At 53.0% G+C, this 18,152-nt stretch overlaps 7 protein-coding genes across 7 annotated transcripts; 4 read left to right on the top strand and 3 right to left on the bottom strand.

Annotated features, from left to right (window-relative positions):
• Positions 1–202: 202 nt before the first annotated feature.
• Positions 203–1,838, top strand: CC1G_02625 (hypothetical protein; the record flags this gene model as incomplete). Its single annotated transcript, XM_001840110.2, has 7 exons — positions 203–348; positions 408–586; positions 645–852; positions 922–1,112; positions 1,167–1,310; positions 1,367–1,732; positions 1,789–1,838. 7 exons carry the CDS (start codon positions 203–205, stop codon positions 1,836–1,838), a joined length of 1,284 nt encoding a protein of 427 aa, XP_001840162.2.
• Positions 1,839–2,093: 255 nt separating this feature from the next.
• CC1G_02624 (hypothetical protein) lies at positions 2,094–5,583 on the bottom strand (the record flags this gene model as incomplete). Its single annotated transcript, XM_001840109.2, has 9 exons — positions 2,094–2,313; positions 2,369–2,784; positions 2,846–3,130; positions 3,185–4,009; positions 4,066–4,905; positions 4,956–5,181; positions 5,245–5,327; positions 5,378–5,482; positions 5,542–5,583. 9 exons carry the CDS (start codon positions 5,581–5,583, stop codon positions 2,094–2,096), a joined length of 3,042 nt encoding a protein of 1,013 aa, XP_001840161.2.
• Positions 5,584–6,456: 873 nt separating this feature from the next.
• Positions 6,457–9,387, bottom strand: CC1G_02623 (hypothetical protein; the record flags this gene model as incomplete). Its single annotated transcript, XM_001840108.2, has 7 exons — positions 6,457–6,813; positions 6,864–7,579; positions 7,626–7,822; positions 7,870–8,736; positions 8,790–9,072; positions 9,124–9,305; positions 9,383–9,387. The coding sequence occupies 7 exons, from the start codon at positions 9,385–9,387 to the stop codon at positions 6,457–6,459; spliced, it is 2,607 nt and encodes an 868-aa protein (XP_001840160.2).
• An 859-nt stretch (positions 9,388–10,246) lies between these two features.
• On the top strand, positions 10,247–11,016 carry CC1G_02622 (hypothetical protein; the record flags this gene model as incomplete). The annotated part of the gene is made up of 3 exons (XM_001840107.1): positions 10,247–10,353; positions 10,501–10,865; positions 10,910–11,016. The coding sequence occupies 3 exons, from the start codon at positions 10,247–10,249 to the stop codon at positions 11,014–11,016; spliced, it is 579 nt and encodes a 192-aa protein (XP_001840159.1).
• A 480-nt stretch (positions 11,017–11,496) lies between these two features.
• CC1G_02621 (other/FunK1 protein kinase) lies at positions 11,497–14,536 on the bottom strand (the record flags this gene model as incomplete). The annotated part of the gene is made up of 7 exons (XM_001840106.2): positions 11,497–12,411; positions 12,472–12,638; positions 12,690–13,497; positions 13,548–13,631; positions 13,686–13,757; positions 13,821–14,406; positions 14,460–14,536. 7 exons carry the CDS (start codon positions 14,534–14,536, stop codon positions 11,740–11,742), a joined length of 2,466 nt encoding a protein of 821 aa, XP_001840158.2. The 3' UTR covers positions 11,497–11,739.
• A 314-nt stretch (positions 14,537–14,850) lies between these two features.
• On the top strand, positions 14,851–17,085 carry CC1G_02620 (GTP-binding protein TypA; the record flags this gene model as incomplete). The annotated part of the gene is made up of 5 exons (XM_001840105.2): positions 14,851–15,034; positions 15,082–15,442; positions 15,492–16,050; positions 16,099–16,771; positions 16,826–17,085. The coding sequence occupies 5 exons, from the start codon at positions 14,851–14,853 to the stop codon at positions 17,083–17,085; spliced, it is 2,037 nt and encodes a 678-aa protein (XP_001840157.2).
• Positions 17,086–17,696: 611 nt separating this feature from the next.
• On the top strand, positions 17,697–18,116 carry CC1G_02619 (hypothetical protein; the record flags this gene model as incomplete). Its single annotated transcript, XM_001840104.2, has 1 exon — positions 17,697–18,116. The coding sequence occupies one exon, from the start codon at positions 17,697–17,699 to the stop codon at positions 18,114–18,116; it is 420 nt and encodes a 139-aa protein (XP_001840156.2).
• Between the last annotated feature and the right edge of the window lie 36 nt (positions 18,117–18,152).

The following is an 18,152-nucleotide window of genomic DNA, read 5'->3' as shown; positions in this document are numbered from 1 at the left end:
CGAATCGGAAGGCTGGAGATGGCCAGGAGAATTGCAATCCTATACGTTTATTGCAACTCGCCAGGCTGTGGTTTTTATGTAGTCGCTGTAATGCCCAAATAGGTATCTCTCTGTCTAAGACGCAGAACCTATTTTACCAGGCCGAGCTGAAATCAGAACCCCTTGGCAGGCCTTGTGACCAGGCTGTCGACCTCTGACCGCGATGGTAAGAACGCTGGGTACACATAAAGCACTCCTCATACTAATAGTGGGGATTTTAACATTCCTACACCTGTCTCAAGGTCAAGAGCTCTCGAATGCCCAGATTGAAACCATCAGCGAACGCCTAAGGGAGAGTGCACAGGCAAGGTACGCATCACATCACATCAGCAATCATGGACCCGTTCGCAACCGATGGTTTTCTGTAGCTGGGAAATCGGCACGAGAGCACAAGCTATCCTGGAGCTCAATGCAACGACATATTCCGTCTTCTCTGGATCTTCATTACCACCACCCTCGACAGTTCCGGACGATGTGGCAGGAGCCATGCAGCCCCTGTTCGACATCGCTAGAGGCATACTGGAGGGTCTCAACCCCTCTCAGGATAGTAAGCGTTACATTCCTTCTCAAAGTCGCATTCTTGATACCCATGACCGGACATTCAGATCCACAACCATTGATGCAAGACGGTTCCGCGGCGGACCCAGCCGCGAATGGGATCACAATCCTCCTGGCCAACTGGACCCAACAGGACGATGGAAACGGGACGTACGCCAAAGCAGCTCAGAATCAGCTAGCCTACCTCTACAGCGACGCTGTCCCCAAAACTGGTGACGGCGCCATCTCCCACCGTGTCGACCAGCTTCAGCTCTGGTGCGTTTTCTCGCCATCTTTTCTTGGACCGCTTCTTAGCCCAGTTTGGTATCTGTTTCACCCATTTAGGAGCGACTTCGTTTATATGGTTCCTCCATTCCTGGCATACTACGGGGTGACGACTTCGAACAGAACGCTGTTGACTGAAGCATTTAATCAAGTAAGACTGTACAGGAGTTACCTGCGGGACAATGAGACTGGGATGTGGAGACATATTCTGTTGGGAGAATCTGGAAATGACGAAGGATACTGGACAACAGGTCAGTCCTACACCGTTTCCTTGAGTCGAGGCATGGGATTAAAGGTTCTTCCAGGGAATGGATGGGCCGCAGCTGGGATGCTTCGGGTACACGCAACGATGCAGAACTCGCAATATTCTAATTCACTGCAAGAAGAACAATTCGCTTTAGCTTCCTGGGTGGCAGAGATTCACGAAGCGATTTACCCTCACCTGGCGAGTCCGCATTCCAAAAGTGGATCCACCGTCTGACTAGATGAATTTAGCGCTCGCCAGAGGATATCTTCACCAACTACGCCGACCAACCCGCGTCATCTCCAGGAAACTTCCACGATGCGGCCTCAACCGCGCTCTTAGCCGCCACGGTCTATCGGGCGAGCGCACACCTGCACCAACACACGCACATTCCATCTGCTGAACGGTCGAGAAGACGGCTCTTCTCCGTCGACGCAGGCGGACGAGACGCAAACTTCAGTTCCTTGGAAGGATACAACCACTTCTCCCCGGATGGGTGGCTGACACCCGTGGTCAACCCCCATCAATACGGGGAAGAGGGTAGTCAGAGCGCGGAAGGCCAGGCGTTTGTACTGATGCTTCATGCAGCTTACAACGAGTGGAAAGAAGATGGCAGACAGGGAAGCGGTGCGTCAAGGGCAGCTAGCCTCAAGTATTGGCGCAGGTTGATACCGTTTGTGCAGACTGCAGCTGGGACATGGACAACTATCTGCACAAGCGTCCGCCTATGTAAACGAGAGGCAGCTGTTATCTTTGAAGATCTTTGAATGGAAGCGGGACGTACCGTAGACAGTAGAAGTGACCTAGTGTATTCTGGGTTCATGGCTGCGACCGACCCGCCCAAGAAAGTAACTGTAGCATAAATCAAATTTACGTTACTGAAAACCAAAGGACATTACGCAGCTATAAGTAGATTAGCAAGTATCAAGATGGGTATTTACTTTGACAAAAGCGAAGAGATCTGGCACGAACTAAATACAATATCGTTTCACCCAATCAACCGCATCCGGACAACAGTACGTTCTCCAGGGAAGAATGGATGGGAACGATCAACAATGACAGCAACTTCGAGTTCACCCTGCATCAACTTGGTCCGCTCCTCAGGCGGTCCACCAGGTGTCGGGGACGGACAGACGATCCTGCATTCTCGAGCGCAAACGAATCGAGTGACCATGCCGTAGTCGAAAAGAGAGACGAAACGCTTTGGTCTGTTGAGACAGGATCGTCAAAGCTGGCCCCGGGGAGGAAAGGATAAAGACGAACCCAAATAGCAGCTGAGCAGCCTGCTGGCTTTCCTTCTTGATGCGATTGACCATCTGATCGACAGCATGCTTTCGAGAAACGATGTCAAAGTCCATCGCGACTTTGGTGAACTCGCCGTCGAAACAGAAGAGAGTCGCTGACAAGTCCGCGGAGTCATTGTCAGGCTTGGCTCCGGCAGGTGTTCCTTCTTCCTGCTTCACTTCCGCCTTGTCCGGTGATGCGGCGGCTTGGACATCTCGCTGATCGTCGGTGCCGCTTTTCTGTGGGTGTTCACGTTCGACAGCGGAACCCGAATGGGGAAGCTTGCAAGCGTAGTGTACGATCTGGGCTTCGAAGAAATCTTTGCTCAGTTTTCGGAAATTTTCGAGGAGCGCGTCCAGTCCTTTGTACTCGGGATACGGGGTAGGCGGGCGAGGCTAGTAAGAATGAATTTACATCATCAGCTAACAACCTAAGGATGAATGAAGATGGGCGCACCTTGGGCTTTGGAGAACCCTGCTTTAACGACGATATCCTCGACGAGATTTGCGAAGCAAGTCCAAACGTCTTGCTACCAGCACCATCAACCCGAGCTTTCTGGGTCAAGATATCGATACGCGACATGAACGACTCGATCTCCTCAACGCTCACGCCCTCCTTCTTCATATGTCTCCTCAATGCTCGTACAGCCCGCGTCCGACACTGTTGGCAGTACGCAAATAGTAGCCCAGTATCTAGGCACACCCCGCAGTCAATGCTCAGACACCGACCGTCATTACGTTTCTAGAGGATGGCAGATTGTCAGAATAGTCAGGTGCAGTAGATAAAGATACTCACGTTGATCGCCTGCAAACATGCCATGTACTCCTGTTGTCCCCGAGCAGCCTCAGCGGGGTCAGGCGTTAGCTTCTCCCTCCTCACCCGCGCATCATTGCTTCGCTTGCGACAACGGGAGCACATCCTCCGGGGGTATTCCTCCTTGGACGGAAGGATATGAGCACATTGCTTAACGGAGCAAAGTCGAGCACCAGGAACGAGCTGCTGCCCGGTAACATCGGCATAGGCGGCAAGGTCAAAATCATCGCGAGAGGTGGGACGTGGCATTGGCGAGGCAGAGGTGGGGGTAGGGAGAGGAGCCGAGGCACTGGTTGAAGATGTCGGCCTCGTTCCAGAGCCGGATGTCGGTTCGGAGGGAACACTGATCGACGATGATTCTGTGGACGACCCACCCGCCAGTCCCTTGAATATCGCCAGCTCCATTTCAAGGTGCCTGTGGGACCCTTGCAGATTCTGGCGCTTGCGTTGGTACTCTCTCGTCTTGGCACGACACAGCACGCAAGTTTTCCATTGATATTCTCGGTGAAGGACCTGCTTGCATTTCGGTGCATTTGAGCACCATCTACCTCCGTCGGCGAGGATTTGAGCTGCAATCTTGGAAGCAGGAACAAGACGCGATGTCGAGGATGCAGGCATAGGCGATTGCGGAGCTTCAGAAGGGGCTGGCAGTGGCTTGGGTGTAGGCGTACAGTCGGAGGATGCAGGTGGAGGCGTTGGTGTGGGCGTGGGCAAAGTCGAGGCGGGTTGAACCTTTAGTGATGGGATGCGGATCTTCAGGGTAGGTTTAGGCTTTGCTTTCTCTTTCAATACCAAGGAAAGCGGTATCTACATCACCAACTAATCAGCTCACTGAGAAAGTTCGTCAGAAACAATCAACTTACGTCCTCCTCCGAGCTCGATGAATCGGCATCGGAAGCGACACCTACTTCGTCACTTGAGCCTTCAGGTTCTGACGACAGCTCAGTGAGATCGCTAAGGTCGCTGTCCCAGCCGGTGATGGTAGACTTCACAGGTGAAAGGTTCAGGCTGGCGAGATTGAGCTTGATCTTGAGCTTCGTGGGAGATACGGTCTCGAGTTTAGGAATCCTCAGCTTGAGTGATGGTTGGGGCGATGTCGGTGACGGCGGGGTACGGACATCCCGGGATTCTTCCGCAGAATCAACCATCTCGATATCACCTTCTTCGTCACTCTCTTTCACAAACACCCTCTCCTCAGCGATATTCTCCGCCCAACTAACCGACCGACCCTTCTTCCGATTTGCCTGGTCAAACGCCCTCGCCTTCTTCGACTTCCAGTCCTTGATGATACAACTGGAACAACGCCCTGTTCCGACGGCATTGGGATTGTCAACTGGATTGGCGCATTCCGGAGTCGAGCATGTACGAGGTGTGGAAGAATCTTGAGCGTGGGGATATGCGAGCTCTTGCGACAGGGGCGAAGGGATTCCAGGCCCTGAGTGCGACACCTTTCTCCGCTTGTGGTTGGCCACAGGTACCATTCCACTAGCTGAGCGAGAGTGGATACCCTTGTGCGTCGTTGGAGGGCGAGAAGGGTGGATGGGGCTGGCCCGATCCTTCCGCGGCGTTGATTCGATGATCGTCATCACCAAAGGCTTCATATCTGTAACGGCTGGGGACGTCGACGCCTCTGGGTAGGAAAAATCAATTTCGCCCAGGTCGTCTTCGCTGTCGGTGGATTTCGTTGGCTCGTCCGCGGGCGCCTGGAAAATATCATCAGAGGGGTCGTAAAGACACTGCTGCAAGCACGTACATCGGCGAGGAGAGCGTCGATGCTCGGCGGGGGTAACGGGACGTTGACGGGTTCGGTCTTGATCGTAACTGGTGGTGATACAGCGGCTGAGACGCTGGCAGGAATGGGTGGAGGCCTCATATACGATGAGGGTGGCGGGATCGAAGTCGTCAAATGCGGGCCATTGTGTCGCGGTGGTCCAACGTTCGGTGTCGGTCGCGCCTGTCGCAGGGTCCCAAGCTGAGCACTGGTGAGCACGCCCCTGAGCTCTGGCCTTCGTGGTATGTTGTTCGTTCTGCAGCGTCCGCACCGAAGGTGAGGATACTGGGCAGGGAAGACGGCATTGCAACCCATTCCCGCGCACGTCCTCAGACTCGACGGAGCGGTGGAGATCTTGTACACTGGTCAGAGGGTGTTATCGAGACAAAGAGTGAGCTATGTACCTGTCCTGAGCCATCTGAAGGCCGTTCTGCGACCCTCCCATTGGGTCCAAAGAAGGGTAGATGCGGTTCTGCATGCTGCATCGTCGAGCTGATAATCCTGGTCGGCTACGCAACCCACATCATCTCAGCAACCTGACCCCGCTCAAAGCGCAAAATAAACTTACTAGCGGTGGCCCTTCCGACAGGGCTGCTGGTGGTTTGAACATTTTAGAGACGCCATTCTACGAGCAACATCGTCGAGGAGTTGAAAAATTTTACAATCAATTTTGAATCAATTTCCAAAATGCCTCCATCGTGATTAGTCAAAAACGATCGGAAAGCAACTCACAAAATTGGGCGGGTACGCCATCGGATACGCGATCGAGGGCGTGCCTCCGGGATGACGCAAATGCGCTGGGGGTGGGGGTAGACGAGAACACTCGTCGTTGCTCAGCACCGTCGGTACCTGCTCCGGGTACATTGGAAACTGTAGACCTGGATCATACTGAAAATCGTCAAAACTGATTAAACGGAGGAAGGAAGAGGACAGGGTCAACGCACCTGATGAAACGCGCGAGACGCGTTCATTGACGCGTTTTGGAACATGACTTTGAGCAAAAACCACCTCTAAAGCCGTGCTTTGGACGGTCTGGCAGCTCGGGTTCAAGTCTGATATCGATATCTAGGGGAACTGCGGGGTAGATATGGAATCAACCATGTCATTTAAACGAGGCAGGACCCTGAAAACACAAATAGAACGCACCATGAGTTGCGCAACGTGCTACTGGCCTAGAATCCTCGACATCCAACCTCAAGGTTGGAAGGAAAACAGGTCCACGTCGACGGCCAGGGCCCGGAAAAAAAAATCGCGTCAATACTTGCCATCAAACCCCTAATCCCACTAAGGAGAACCAATTGGGTGATGCCGCCGGTTGGGATGGGGATACGGCGGTTATGTACAGTTTACATACGCGATTCAGGAACAGTGGCGTGAAGCGGGGTAAGAGGGTGGGCATCCAGAGTACATAGGTAGTTCCAAGTAGGGTGTACAGAGGCATTAAAGATAGGATAATAAATAACGAGGATAGATGTGCCCCAAGTTAGATCTTCAACCTCAACCTCTTTTTCGGGGCAGGACTGCCAGCAGCAGCAGCGCGCTTGCGCTTTTTCTTGTCTTTTTGGATCGGGTCCTCTAGCGTCTGCAGAAAGTTGACGGGAGACAACTTCTCTGTGATCTGCTTAATGAGCTTCATGTTCAATGAAGCGATGGGGTGCCCCTCCTTGTCCGGATCCTCTTCCAAGGCCCGCTTGAGTTTGGGGTCGGCGGGAAAAGAAACGATGACGCGCAAGAGGCTGTAAGCACCCGCGTCTAGGCGACGACTGGGCAAGGCTTTTAAGTGTTTTAGGGTATCCTCAAATAGTGTGGGATGGCAAGGGGGCATGTATCGGATGCCGTCCTAAAGAAGAATCAGTCAGTCAGCACAAGCAGACAGACTGACAACTTTACCTTATCCATAAAGAACTCGGACGGCGTCACACTTTTAATCGCTTTTCGCAAGGAAGAGCGGACCAGAGAACCGTTCTTCCCTTGGCTATACTTCGCCTGTAACGCGACCCAAACCAAAGATTGGTCCTCAAGGCGAAGAACGAAGAGAACGTCAGGGCCCATCAAGTTGTGAGGAAAGCACATCGGTGCGTACTTTCGACACTCGAGCCAACTCGACGTTTCCTCCGGGGTTTCGGCGTTCAGGCCCAGGGTGACAGACGGGCCACAAGAGGCGCAGTGCTTGACTATACTTGATTCGAACTCGCCCCCAGTCTGGACTCGGTGGACAGCAACAAGCTCGGCGGTCTGGTTTGTCCAAAGTGGTGGCTCTCCGACGAAATTAAACACAGAATTGACAGCGCGAGGAGTTGCCGACGAGAAGGCCATGTCGATGCAGTAGGCGATGTAGTTTTCGAAACCGTTCGAAGTGGTCTCATGGATCCCGATTTGCTTCGCAAAGTACTTGTAGCTGGAGCGGTGGTGCTTGTTGATCCAGTGCGTCGCAGCGAGCAGCACGAGGGGTTCGTCCACTGCCACAGTCTTGGTTTCCGAGTCGACGAACCGAGCGAAGCCATATTCGACGTAAATGGCTTCATCCTTCCCCAGGGTCACAGGTAGAACAGACCGCATGAGGTAGTGCGTCGTAAGTTGATGAATGGTGCTGAGCATATCGGAGTCTAGCATGCATCAGAGGGGGTCACAGGCGCGAATGGAGAAACGTACTTTTCTTCAGCTTCGAAAAGTCGAGTTTGAGCTGGGAAAACACAGGAAGGGGGAGCGGTGGCTCGGCATCGACAAACGCCTGCGCATCCGTCACTCGGAATTCGGAAAAGTGTCGAATATAGGCGTTGAGAAGTGTGTGAGGCCTCTGAAAGCCGTCGGATATGGCCTCGGAAACATAACCTGCTGTAAAGCGATGCCTGGGGTGTTGTTGAGCAAGCGCCATCAAGAAAGATGTTGAACATACCTTCCATGTAACCAATACCAGACCCTTTCCAGCAAGCGGGCACCAGACTTGGTCCCCAGGTACTTGGGCGGAAAGTACTTGCGCAGATACCGTTGCTGCACCTCAATACTGTCAAATGCCCCTGTATCGGAACACCAGCGGTAGCGCGAGTCCTTCATGATAGCAGACGCCATGGCCTGGTCAACGACGTCCTTGGAAATCCCGGTACCAGCGACCACCATGAACACACCTTGCCCCGCACACTGGCTTTCCCAAGCGCGAACTATCTCACGCAGGATGGGCCGGTGCGCGCCGTTGTGGTCCGAGCGAAAGGCAGGCAGGTGCTGTGTTGCTGCGTGCTGCGCCTCATCCAGCACGCAAAAGAAGGGCATATGGCCGTCCTGGGACAGGATGCTGCGAACTTCGCTGAGTAACGTTTCGGTCTGGCTGTTGAGATACGCGTCGGAGGCGGTCGAAAGTTCGCGCGCAAGGTGATGGAAGATGTCCCACACGCGCGGGTTGAGCAAGCACGGTTGGAGTTGAAGGAGCAGCCATCGTTCCCTGAGAGTCTGAGGTGGAGTCGAACGGTCCATTGTCGTGACGAAAAGGTGAAATAGCAGCAGTCGTGCGAGAAGAACTTGTCGAAAGACGCGGCTGGCGATCTGGCGGTTGCGCTTGAGACTGTCCTCGTAGGTCTTGGTGCCTGCAGGGGGAAGTTCGGCGCGGAAACCTGGCGTATCTGGGACGTGGGTGCTAATGGCGTTCTGGACGTCGGTTGAACCGAGTAAGCTGGAGTCCACCAGGGACGTAAAGTAGAATCCCCAGTTCTGGCAGAGGCCTTCCAACAGGATACGCGTCTTTCCCGAACCAGAAGTGTTCACGAGGAACCTAGAGTGGCGTGTCAGCTCAAACAGATGCGTCAAATTTATATATGCACGTACGTGTGGTTATTGGCCATGAAGATGTTCTTCAGCCTATCCTGGAGAACTTTGTCTTCTTGAAATGCTCCAAGGTCATGGAGAAGAATGTTGGGCTTCCCCTTGAGCGACGGAATGCGCAACCCAACCAGATGCTGCACGACCTCCTCGTCCAAGTCATTCGGCGGTCTCCAAGAGGGCAATGCGATCTCCCCATCGACAAGGCGCAGCATATCCGGACGCAGCTCGTTCAGGAACCGGTCTACCTTGGTTTCAACGCTGTCGAACGACGCGTTTCGACCTTCCTCTGGTCAATTAATTAGCATATTCCCATCAAGCTAAACGAGAGAATACGCACCCCAGGTTTGAATACATTGATAATTTTTGGTTCTGTGGGCTTCTTTAAGGGTTTCATAGAGCCCCTTGTCTTCAGCTAGCGCAGAAATACACGCTGGGAGAGACTTCTTATCCTTCCAAATGCACCAGAGGACATATGAGGCTTCTTCCAGGATGTCGACATTGAATTTCGCGCATTGCTGACTGATGTCATGGTCATTGGCCACTAAAGTACTGTTAGTAAAGTTTCCAAACCAAATTCTGGTCCTTACTGCCTCTACCGCATCGTCGCCGTCGCTGTCGTCGATGAACACAACGCGACCGCCCGTTTAGAGACAGAACAGCCCCTGACATCTGTTCAAGCGGAGTCAAAATCTCACGGCATTCACCGAAAGCCGAGCCTGAGAGGCGATGAAGTTTGGTTGAAAACAACCCAAAAACAACCGTTGCCAAATCTTTCCGTGACGCTGAGCGGCGTACTACATAGCAGTACTCACAGTAGCCTAACCTTCGGTCTCGGCTATGGCCCAGGCCAAGTGACCGTCTGCAGCTCCAACGTGACACCTCTGCCGCTGCGATATCGCCCAACGTTACCCGGGCCTGCATTTGTTCTACTTGGACTGCGGGTATCTCTTAACAAGAAAATGAAACAGGAAGGAAGTATACCAGCTGATTAGCATGTGTATCTTTCGTATGGACTTACGTCAGAATGTTTAAGATGAGAGGCCATTGAGTGGCTGAAACTGCGAGTGATGTTTCTGGAGTCCACATCACAAGGACTGACGCCGACAGTGAAGATCTAAGCTCTGAGTACTCGTCTCACCCTCCAGAACAGATACAGGGGGGCTAAATTCAAGTCAGGCTTGACTGGTTCCATTATTGGTTCGGTTTAACTTGAACCAGGGTAAGCGCTGATTTAAGCGCCCGTCGTAATCATGTCACTGTTTTGGCCAGGAGTCTACTGCACGCAACCATCAATTAGAGGTGGCAAGTGGGAATGGTCGAACTGGTGGCATGAATACTCATGATGACGGAGATCGTGGGTCAATTTGCGCCAATGTGGGTGCTTCCATCGAAACATCACCGCTCAGAGGTAACCCACAATTTGAAAGGCGCGGTGATCAGGAGCTTGACTTATACCCGTCATGTCGCACGATAAAGCCCTTGACGCTTACGCCAACGGCGACCTCTCCACCCTCAAAACCATTCTATCCGACTTCCCCGATGAAATTACCATCTCATTTTTATCCGAGTGCTCTATGAAGCTGCACTGTGCCGGAGAGACGAAATCATCAAGCATCTCTTCGACACACACAATCCAGACCACCTCGACGACAAGGCTTTTCGTGGGGCGGCGCTAAGCCCCTCCATCGAGACATTTAACCCTCATCTACGCCAGGGATCCATCCTGCATCACCGAATTCCATGAGCGAGAAGGGACACTTCTGGCACTCGCCCTTCGAGGGGCGGCTCCCAAAGCGTTCATCGAACACCTTCTCTCCCTGGGTGCCGATCCAAACATAATCTCCGGCGACGCCATTGCTCCCCTGGGTTATGCCGCATCCCGATACGGTGACACTCCTGACATGGTCGCACTGCTGGTCAAGAATGGGGCGCGTATCGACCGTGGAACCGCCCCCCTTGCGAGGGCAGCCTATAAGGGCCACCTCGCGATTGCCCAATACCTGCTGGATAATGGTGCGGATGTGAACGATCCTGGTAACTGGGACCTACCTGGGTTTCCTCTGCTCGATGCAGTCGATGGTGGGCTCCGGAGATGGTTAGTTTCCTGTTGCGGAACGGAGCAGACCCCGCGCTGGTGGATGGCTGGGGGAAAACGGCGTTCGACATTGCGCGCGAAAAGGGTAGAGAAGAGATCGTCAGTCTTTTGAAGGAAGCGGTAACGGGTCGTTGAATGTAAACTGTATTTTTGTGCACAAGGGCACGTCGAATGTAAGTAGTTGTCGTTAGAGCCCATTCGTGACTGTCCTCCATTCCCCCACTCGACCCCGTACTCTAGCTGTGTAAGGTACATGTAATGCTGTATCTCAAATTCTAGTTCCAACCACGTTCCACGTCAGATCCAATTCAATTATTCTACGTTGGGTATCAACAGTTGCAGTTCAGGAGCTGTGCGTACGTTGATGTCCTTCGACAGAGATCTAGTACGGGCTGCGTCAGACAAAATTCCACCACGACAGCTACGGACCTACAACGTAAACGAATGGGAACTGGGAACGAGGCAACGGAACGCCAGTGTCTAAGGGCACGAGGATGAGAGGTTTACGGTCGTGTATGTACCCAAGCCGCCAGCAAGTAGCAGGCCAAGGCTGCGACGATCGAGTGGGTCACTATATATAAAATTGAGCATGTCCAGGAAGATCATGAGGTGAAATGAGTGAGGTAAAGGCCATTCACTGACATACGGTCCACATTACTACAAGTTTTTGACAACGAAAGTGATTCTACGACTACAACGGTAGGTGATGGTGTCACACGTCGAGAAAGCGAGGTTGAAAAAGCAAGCGAGGGACAGCAAAAACGGATAGCGAGAACAAAGCAGGACAACGAGAGCGAAAAAAAAAGGCAAAAAGGACAATCGAAAGCTTTAGAAAAACACCAGACCCCGTCCCCAAAATCAAAGCACCGGTTCGGCTTCTTCTTGGATTGAATAGGTCGTCCTCGATCGCGACGCTTCGAGCTCGGCAACTGCAGTGGAACGGTCGGCGGGTTCGGGTTGGATTCGAGAAGGTTCCTCCTCCTCTGGCTTGGGGTCGGCGAGCCATGATGGGTCCTTGAGAGCAAGCGGGCCCCATGTTCCCACCGATGGATTAATGAAGGCAAAGAAATTGAGGAAGCCGGCGCAAGCATCGCTGTACTTCCGCAGGTCGCAGGCGTCGTCTGGATGGCGTCCCCTGTACTCCGAGAGCAGAAGATCTCGGAGCTCGTCAAGTTCAGTGATGATGTTTTGGAGAGACGGATCCATCTTGGCCTGGAACTCATCCCCGAATCCGAGCGTGAAGCAGTTGTAGCGTTCCGTGGAGAGGGTAATCGAGCCTTGGAAGATCGGTTTAGCAGCATAGTATGCGTCTTGAAGGTCCGTTCGCATGGTGGAGAGCCACAGCGCCATCCACCATATAGATTCCAGATCGTGCTGCAAGTTGTGCATAACGGCCCGTTTAAGGCCCTGCTTCGGCTCGCGCTCGGGTAATATCTCGCCAGGGGCGAAATATTTCGTGGGCCTGGTAGTCTTTGGCTCATAAAGTACCGCAGATGCCAGGAGCTCGTGAGCCATAAAGTATGGCGTTCCCTAGAAGTGAAAACGACTGTCACGTTTTGCAACATAACTGCAAGCCCAAGAGCGACGCACCGTTTTAGGGTCAGTGCGGACCTTACCATCCTCCGGAGGGAATTTCCTGGCATATTCCAGATCGGAGAGCTTGACTTGCCACTGACCATCCGGGGTCTTATACGCCAGTATATTGCCGTGGCTAATATCTCTGTGGATCCACCCAGCGCAGAACATCATCATCAACGCTTGACTGAGGTTAGACCAAGACTAAGGACAACCACAGGCGACAGACGCACCATAATAGGCTTGGTAAAGCACGTCCATCGCGTCTCCCAATGTAGGGAGATTGCTTACGCGCGTGCAGACGAGTTCATATACAAAGAAACAGCGTCGCTTGCTCTCGAACGCCCGATATTCTCTTTGCTTCAGGATGTCGCCATCTTTTGTGACGCTTCTCTTGTTCGAACCGCTCTTGTCACCCGATCGTTGGGTTGATGTCGTCGTCTGCGGTCTTTCAGGCTTCACCTGGAAAAAGACGTCCAGAGCGGTCCAACACGCCTCTTTTGACAACTCCTTGTTTGGTTTCCCCACATAATGATGTCGAATGAGCGAGAAGTAGTTGGTGTAGTTTTCGAGTGCCTTCTCGAACGATTTAAGTGCAGCCTTGGGAAACTTTTTCAACAATTCGTCGGAGGCCCATACGGTATCGCGTGAAGCGAATTTTTCGATGTCGCCGAAAACCTTGTCCTGAATCTCCTTCTCGGTGTCAGCATCGTGAGTGATCCAGGCGTCCTTTAGGATTAGTGGCTCGGCGTTGGGATCTACAAGCTCAAGGCTCGACCCCTTGACTTCCACTACCTTCCATACGCGGGTGGAGCGTCCAGCGATGCGAGTGGAACGGTACTCGTCGACTATCTCTGTTGTCAAAAAATATCGGCGCTTGCCTTTCGGTTTGTCGCCTTTCGCTTCTGGGGTAGGTGGCAATTTGTATAAAAACTGTTTGCCATTGGCGGCCTTGGGGATGGAGATGCAGGGATCGAACCCCAGTTGCTCCTTTTTGGCGCAAAATAGTCGGATAAATAGTTCGACCAATCGATGGGGTTCCTGTGTGGAATGTGAATAGACCGCCTCTTCCCGATGCGAAACAGGCTCACGTGAACAAAGTCGAAGGATTTCGACATGACGGAATGAGAGCGAGAGTAATACCAGAGTGTCACTCTCTCATTCTCAACGGATATCTGCAAATCGCCGATCAGAAGCTGCCGCGTTGGACCATATGAGCGAAAACATACACCATAGAGGAACATTCGGCGGACATCGTCGTTCATGATATGGTTAGCCGCAGCTGTGACCTGCAATCGATTCTGTAACCAACCCGTCGTAAGGAACAGACTGAGACTGTGACAGCAAGTGGGTATCGTACTGACCGATCGTCTTTCGGAAGAAGAGATTTTCCATTCCATTGGAGTTACGATGTTCCTGACGTGAAGCCTTTTGCCTTCGAGGTCGGGCTTGCCGTCGCTGTCCACTTGTGAAGTGGTACAACAGTCGATTCTGAAGTTGGCGCCGCTGACAGCGGAGCCCAGCCACGTGTCAGGGCACAGAGCAAGGGGGAAAGGGTTAACATAAAGGCCAGGGATACAGAGCAGACAGTTTCGTATCTCGGTGACGATTTTTCCAAACGAGGAGAAGATTGTCTTCTCGTTGACCACTGGCACAACTTGGCCCGGTTTGGCATGGGCCTTGTCCCGTTCGTATCGGGCTTTGAGGCCACTTGGGGTGATATTCCGAAACGCAGTGAAAAGGCCGGTGGTCATGATTTTTTTTTCGGTTAACATCCGAGACACTTGAGCGGTCAAGGCCGGATATCCTGGTGGAAGGGGAGGAAGGTATTCTTTGAAGAAAGCATCGCAAGGGCAGGTGACGAGTTCATTTAGCATACTCCTCCCAATTCTATCGCGAATCTCGGTTTGCTTTTCGTCCCCTACGGCATCGGGGTCCTGACGCGGGGTGCTGCCAGTCATCAGCGCTCATCGAGAGTCTTTCAAATGCAAAGTGGGACGCACAATATCTTCACACTGGCATCGTTAACAGGGGCGCTGTGAGCAATAGGCGAGGAGGCAGGAGTCCTGAACCAATCCATCGTGAGCCCCTGAAGGAAATTGGGCAAATAATAAATTATTCAACCCACTGTGGGTGACTGCTTCCCTGTGCCCGCACCTCAGCTCGGACAGCTCCACGGGTTCTCGGTCTTTCCATTCGCTGGTTATGAAATGGGCGGAGGTGGTCGATGGTCCTGGACAAACCGCACGTTCACAGAACAACAAGAGTCATGTGATCTAGCGTCTTCCCGATTCGGATTCTGTTACCAGAGGGTGCCATTGATGGGAAAATTGATGTCGGCCTGAAATAATTCTTTCCGCGTCGCGCGGAAGGTCGTCGACGCTGTCCACAACCATGAGCTCGACGTTGGCCGCGTTCCAGAGAGGCCTATCGAGCAGCTTATTCCGCTCATTGACGCCGCGAGCCCACTGTCGCTGTTGGCATGTCCGCCAGTTCTCAGCGTCAGCGCGGCGGTTCGCCAGCGACGCTGGCATCGTTCCCCCAGAACGAATCCGCAACATCGCCATTATTGCCCATGGTGAGTACAATGTCTGTGTGGAAGGACAACGTTAACGGCGCTTACAGTTGACCATGGCAAAACGACGCTCGTCGACCAGCTGCTTCGCCAGTCGGGGACGTTGAAGCAGGTCACGGACCCAGCGCAGACAACCGACGCCGCGGTTGAGGACGGGTTCGTCACCCGCGTAATGGATTCCAACGACCTCGAGCGAGAGCGGGGCATCACGATTCTGTCCAAGTGCACAAGCATCAACTACGACGACAATGTGATCAACATCGTCGACACTCCCGGTCACGCCGACTTTGGCGGTGAAGTCGAGCGTGTCATGAACATGGTGGACGGTGTCGCCCTCGTCGTCGACGCGACAGAAGGCCCGATGACCCAGACTAGATTCGTTTTGGCCAAGGCATTGAGTCGGGGACTGAGGTAAGTGTCTCGAATCCTTCGCTTTCAACGTTGTTGAACGTCCTCAAAGGCCTCTCGTAGTCTTGAACAAGGCTGACAGGCCTACAGCACGGCCAGCTCAGGTTGAGAGCGACCTTTTCGACCTCTTTGCGACTCTTGGTGCAACCGACGAACAGGCAGATTATCCTTTGCTTTATGCCTCGGCTAAGCAGGGATGGGCTCAGGACAAACCACCGCAGCCGGCTCCAGAGGCGTCGTCGATGGCGTCCCTGTTCAACCTGATCCTGAACCACGTACCGGCACCTCGACACCTTGACCGATCCAAGCCCTTCTCTATGTTGACTGTTCAAATAGAGAGTGACCCTTATGTCGGCGTTCTCTACCTCGGAAGAATCGAAAGCGGTACCCTCAAGGTCAACGATACGGTTTGGGCACTGGATCCTCAAGGCAACAAGGTTGGCGAAGGCAAGGTCAAGAAGATATTTGGCAAACGGGGCTTGGAAAGGATCGAAAAGGACGTCGCTGCCGCCGGCGAGATTGTCAGCATTGCCGGTATCAAGAATGGCGGTGTCAATATTACCTTGATCCATCCTGAAGGATGGGGCGAAGAAGGTCCTAAGCCGCTCCCTGTAGGTGCCCCATGTTTATGTACGTATTCTTTCTGACCATGTTTTCAGACTGCCCCGATCGACCCACCCACCATTTCCGTCGTCCTATACCCTAACGACTCGCCACTTGCAGGACAGGAGGGTAGCAAGCTCACCTCCCAGCTCATCCGTGACCGAATCTACAAGGAAGCCGAAACCAATGTCGCCCTCATGGTTTTGCCTGGCCCGACCTCTGAATCCCTCGAAGTTCGCGGACGTGGCGTACTGCACCTCGGCGTCCTCTTCGAGACTCTCCGTCGCGAAGGTTTTGAACTTGGCGTCGGACCTCCCAAGGCTGTCATGATTCCCGACCCTAGCCAACCTGGCGTCATGCTCGAACCCATCGAAGAGTGCACCATCTTCGTCTCGGAGCAGTATGCCGGCAGTGTCGTACAGAAACTCACCATGCGCAAGGCGGAGATGGTCAGCTACGAGGCCGATGAGACCCAGGAAGGCTGGGTCAAGATTGTCATGAACGTGCCTGCGCGGGGGTTGATTGGATACATGGCTGGCGAGTTCAAGAATGACGTTCACGGCGAGGGTACGATCAACCATATCTTCAAGGGCTACGAACCGTACAAGGGTGCCATTGACACTGGTCGTAATGGTGCTTTGATCTCGATGGCGTCTGGCGAGTCAAGTGGATACGCTATGATGCCTCTCCAGGCTCGTGGTACCATGTTCATCCACCCTCAGACCCAAGGTGCGTATTCCATTCTTCTCTTCTATCCTCATTCAATTGTTGATTCTTTTCCAGTTTATCCCGGCATGGTCATCGGCGAGTCCTCCAAGTCGCAGGACCTGTATCTGAACCCGTGCGTCAAGAAGCAGCTCACCAACATTCGCGCGGCTGCAGCGGACGACAAGATTGTGCTCGCGTCGCCCAGGATCATGTCTCTTGAAGAAGCGCTCAGCTATATGGCTGACGATGAGATTGTCGAGCTCACGCCCAAGACGATACGGTTGCGCAAGCAGCTTTTGGATGTGAACAAGAGGCAGCGCATGCTCAAAAAGTAGACGCCTAGAAGATAGATTTGCTAGAGATCTAGAAGATACCGTATACTTATGGCTAATCGTAAAGTCCTTAATGCTAACTGACATCCCCTCTCCGCTCCCCCTTGTGACAATGGCTGCAATATGGCAATTGAGAATGACAATGATGGATGAGGCTCGGATATGCTCATCACAGATGTCCGAGGAGAGTTGGTTCCACGGGTTTGATCCAGGTAGCCTCGTGGCTGCAATCAACGGGCGCTTGTGTGGGCGTGCGGAGGCTCGACAAACAGGGAAACGGCGGTTAACAGCAGTTCGAAACTTGACTCGAAATAGGCTCAATTTGGTGATTTCCTTTTCGGATAGCGCCCCCTCCATCAGCTTCCCCAAGGGCGCTTTGACGTTGGAGTGGCTCTGATGGGAGGAGAAGCTGTGGGTTCCGTGCAGGGCTGGCGGTTCTACTAGGCTGGGTTTTTAAGCCGTATATGGTGTTCACCAATTATGGGGTATTTTCAGTGGTACAGCCGCGAGTATTCCAGCGGTATAAAATGTGGAGGAGAGCTGCCTAGACGCTTCAAAGTTTCAGTTAAGCCTTCCAATACTTTCCACTCATATACGCGACGACCTACAAGATCATGTCCAACTTCAGCAGTTCCCCAACGCCAGATCGATATGTTCAGAACGCCATCAACGCAGTCCTGGACGTTGCCTCTGGACAACTTCGCCAGCACCTCACGCGACTGTATGTTGTCTCTTCCATCTTCCACTTCGCCCTCCCTCCTCGGCGGGGACCCGTGTGCCCTCGTATTGAGTATTTGCACTTTAGGGACAATCAAGGACCTGTAGCTGCTAGATTCAGGTCGTTAACTCCAATAGGTCAAGATTTGGTGTTTCGCCACGTGTGTGAAAAGTTGAGGGAGAAGTACTATGCGAACGCTGTTGCCCTTCAAGCCAGTTTCCCCAATGTCGATTCTGCGTGGAATGACATCACAGAAAAGGTCGATTCTGGCTCTGGCCAGGCAGCCCACATTAGGGTTAGCTCTTGCCCGCCATGAACTGACCCAAGAACGTCAGCATGCTCTGGACTGAGC

Source organism: Coprinopsis cinerea (genome assembly GCF_000182895.1).
Source record: "Coprinopsis cinerea okayama7#130 chromosome 4 map unlocalized cont3.4, whole genome shotgun sequence".
NCBI lineage: Eukaryota > Fungi > Basidiomycota > Agaricomycetes > Agaricales > Psathyrellaceae > Coprinopsis > Coprinopsis cinerea.
Note: the sequence above shows the minus strand (reverse complement) of the source record. Positions and strands in the feature narration are given on the sequence as shown.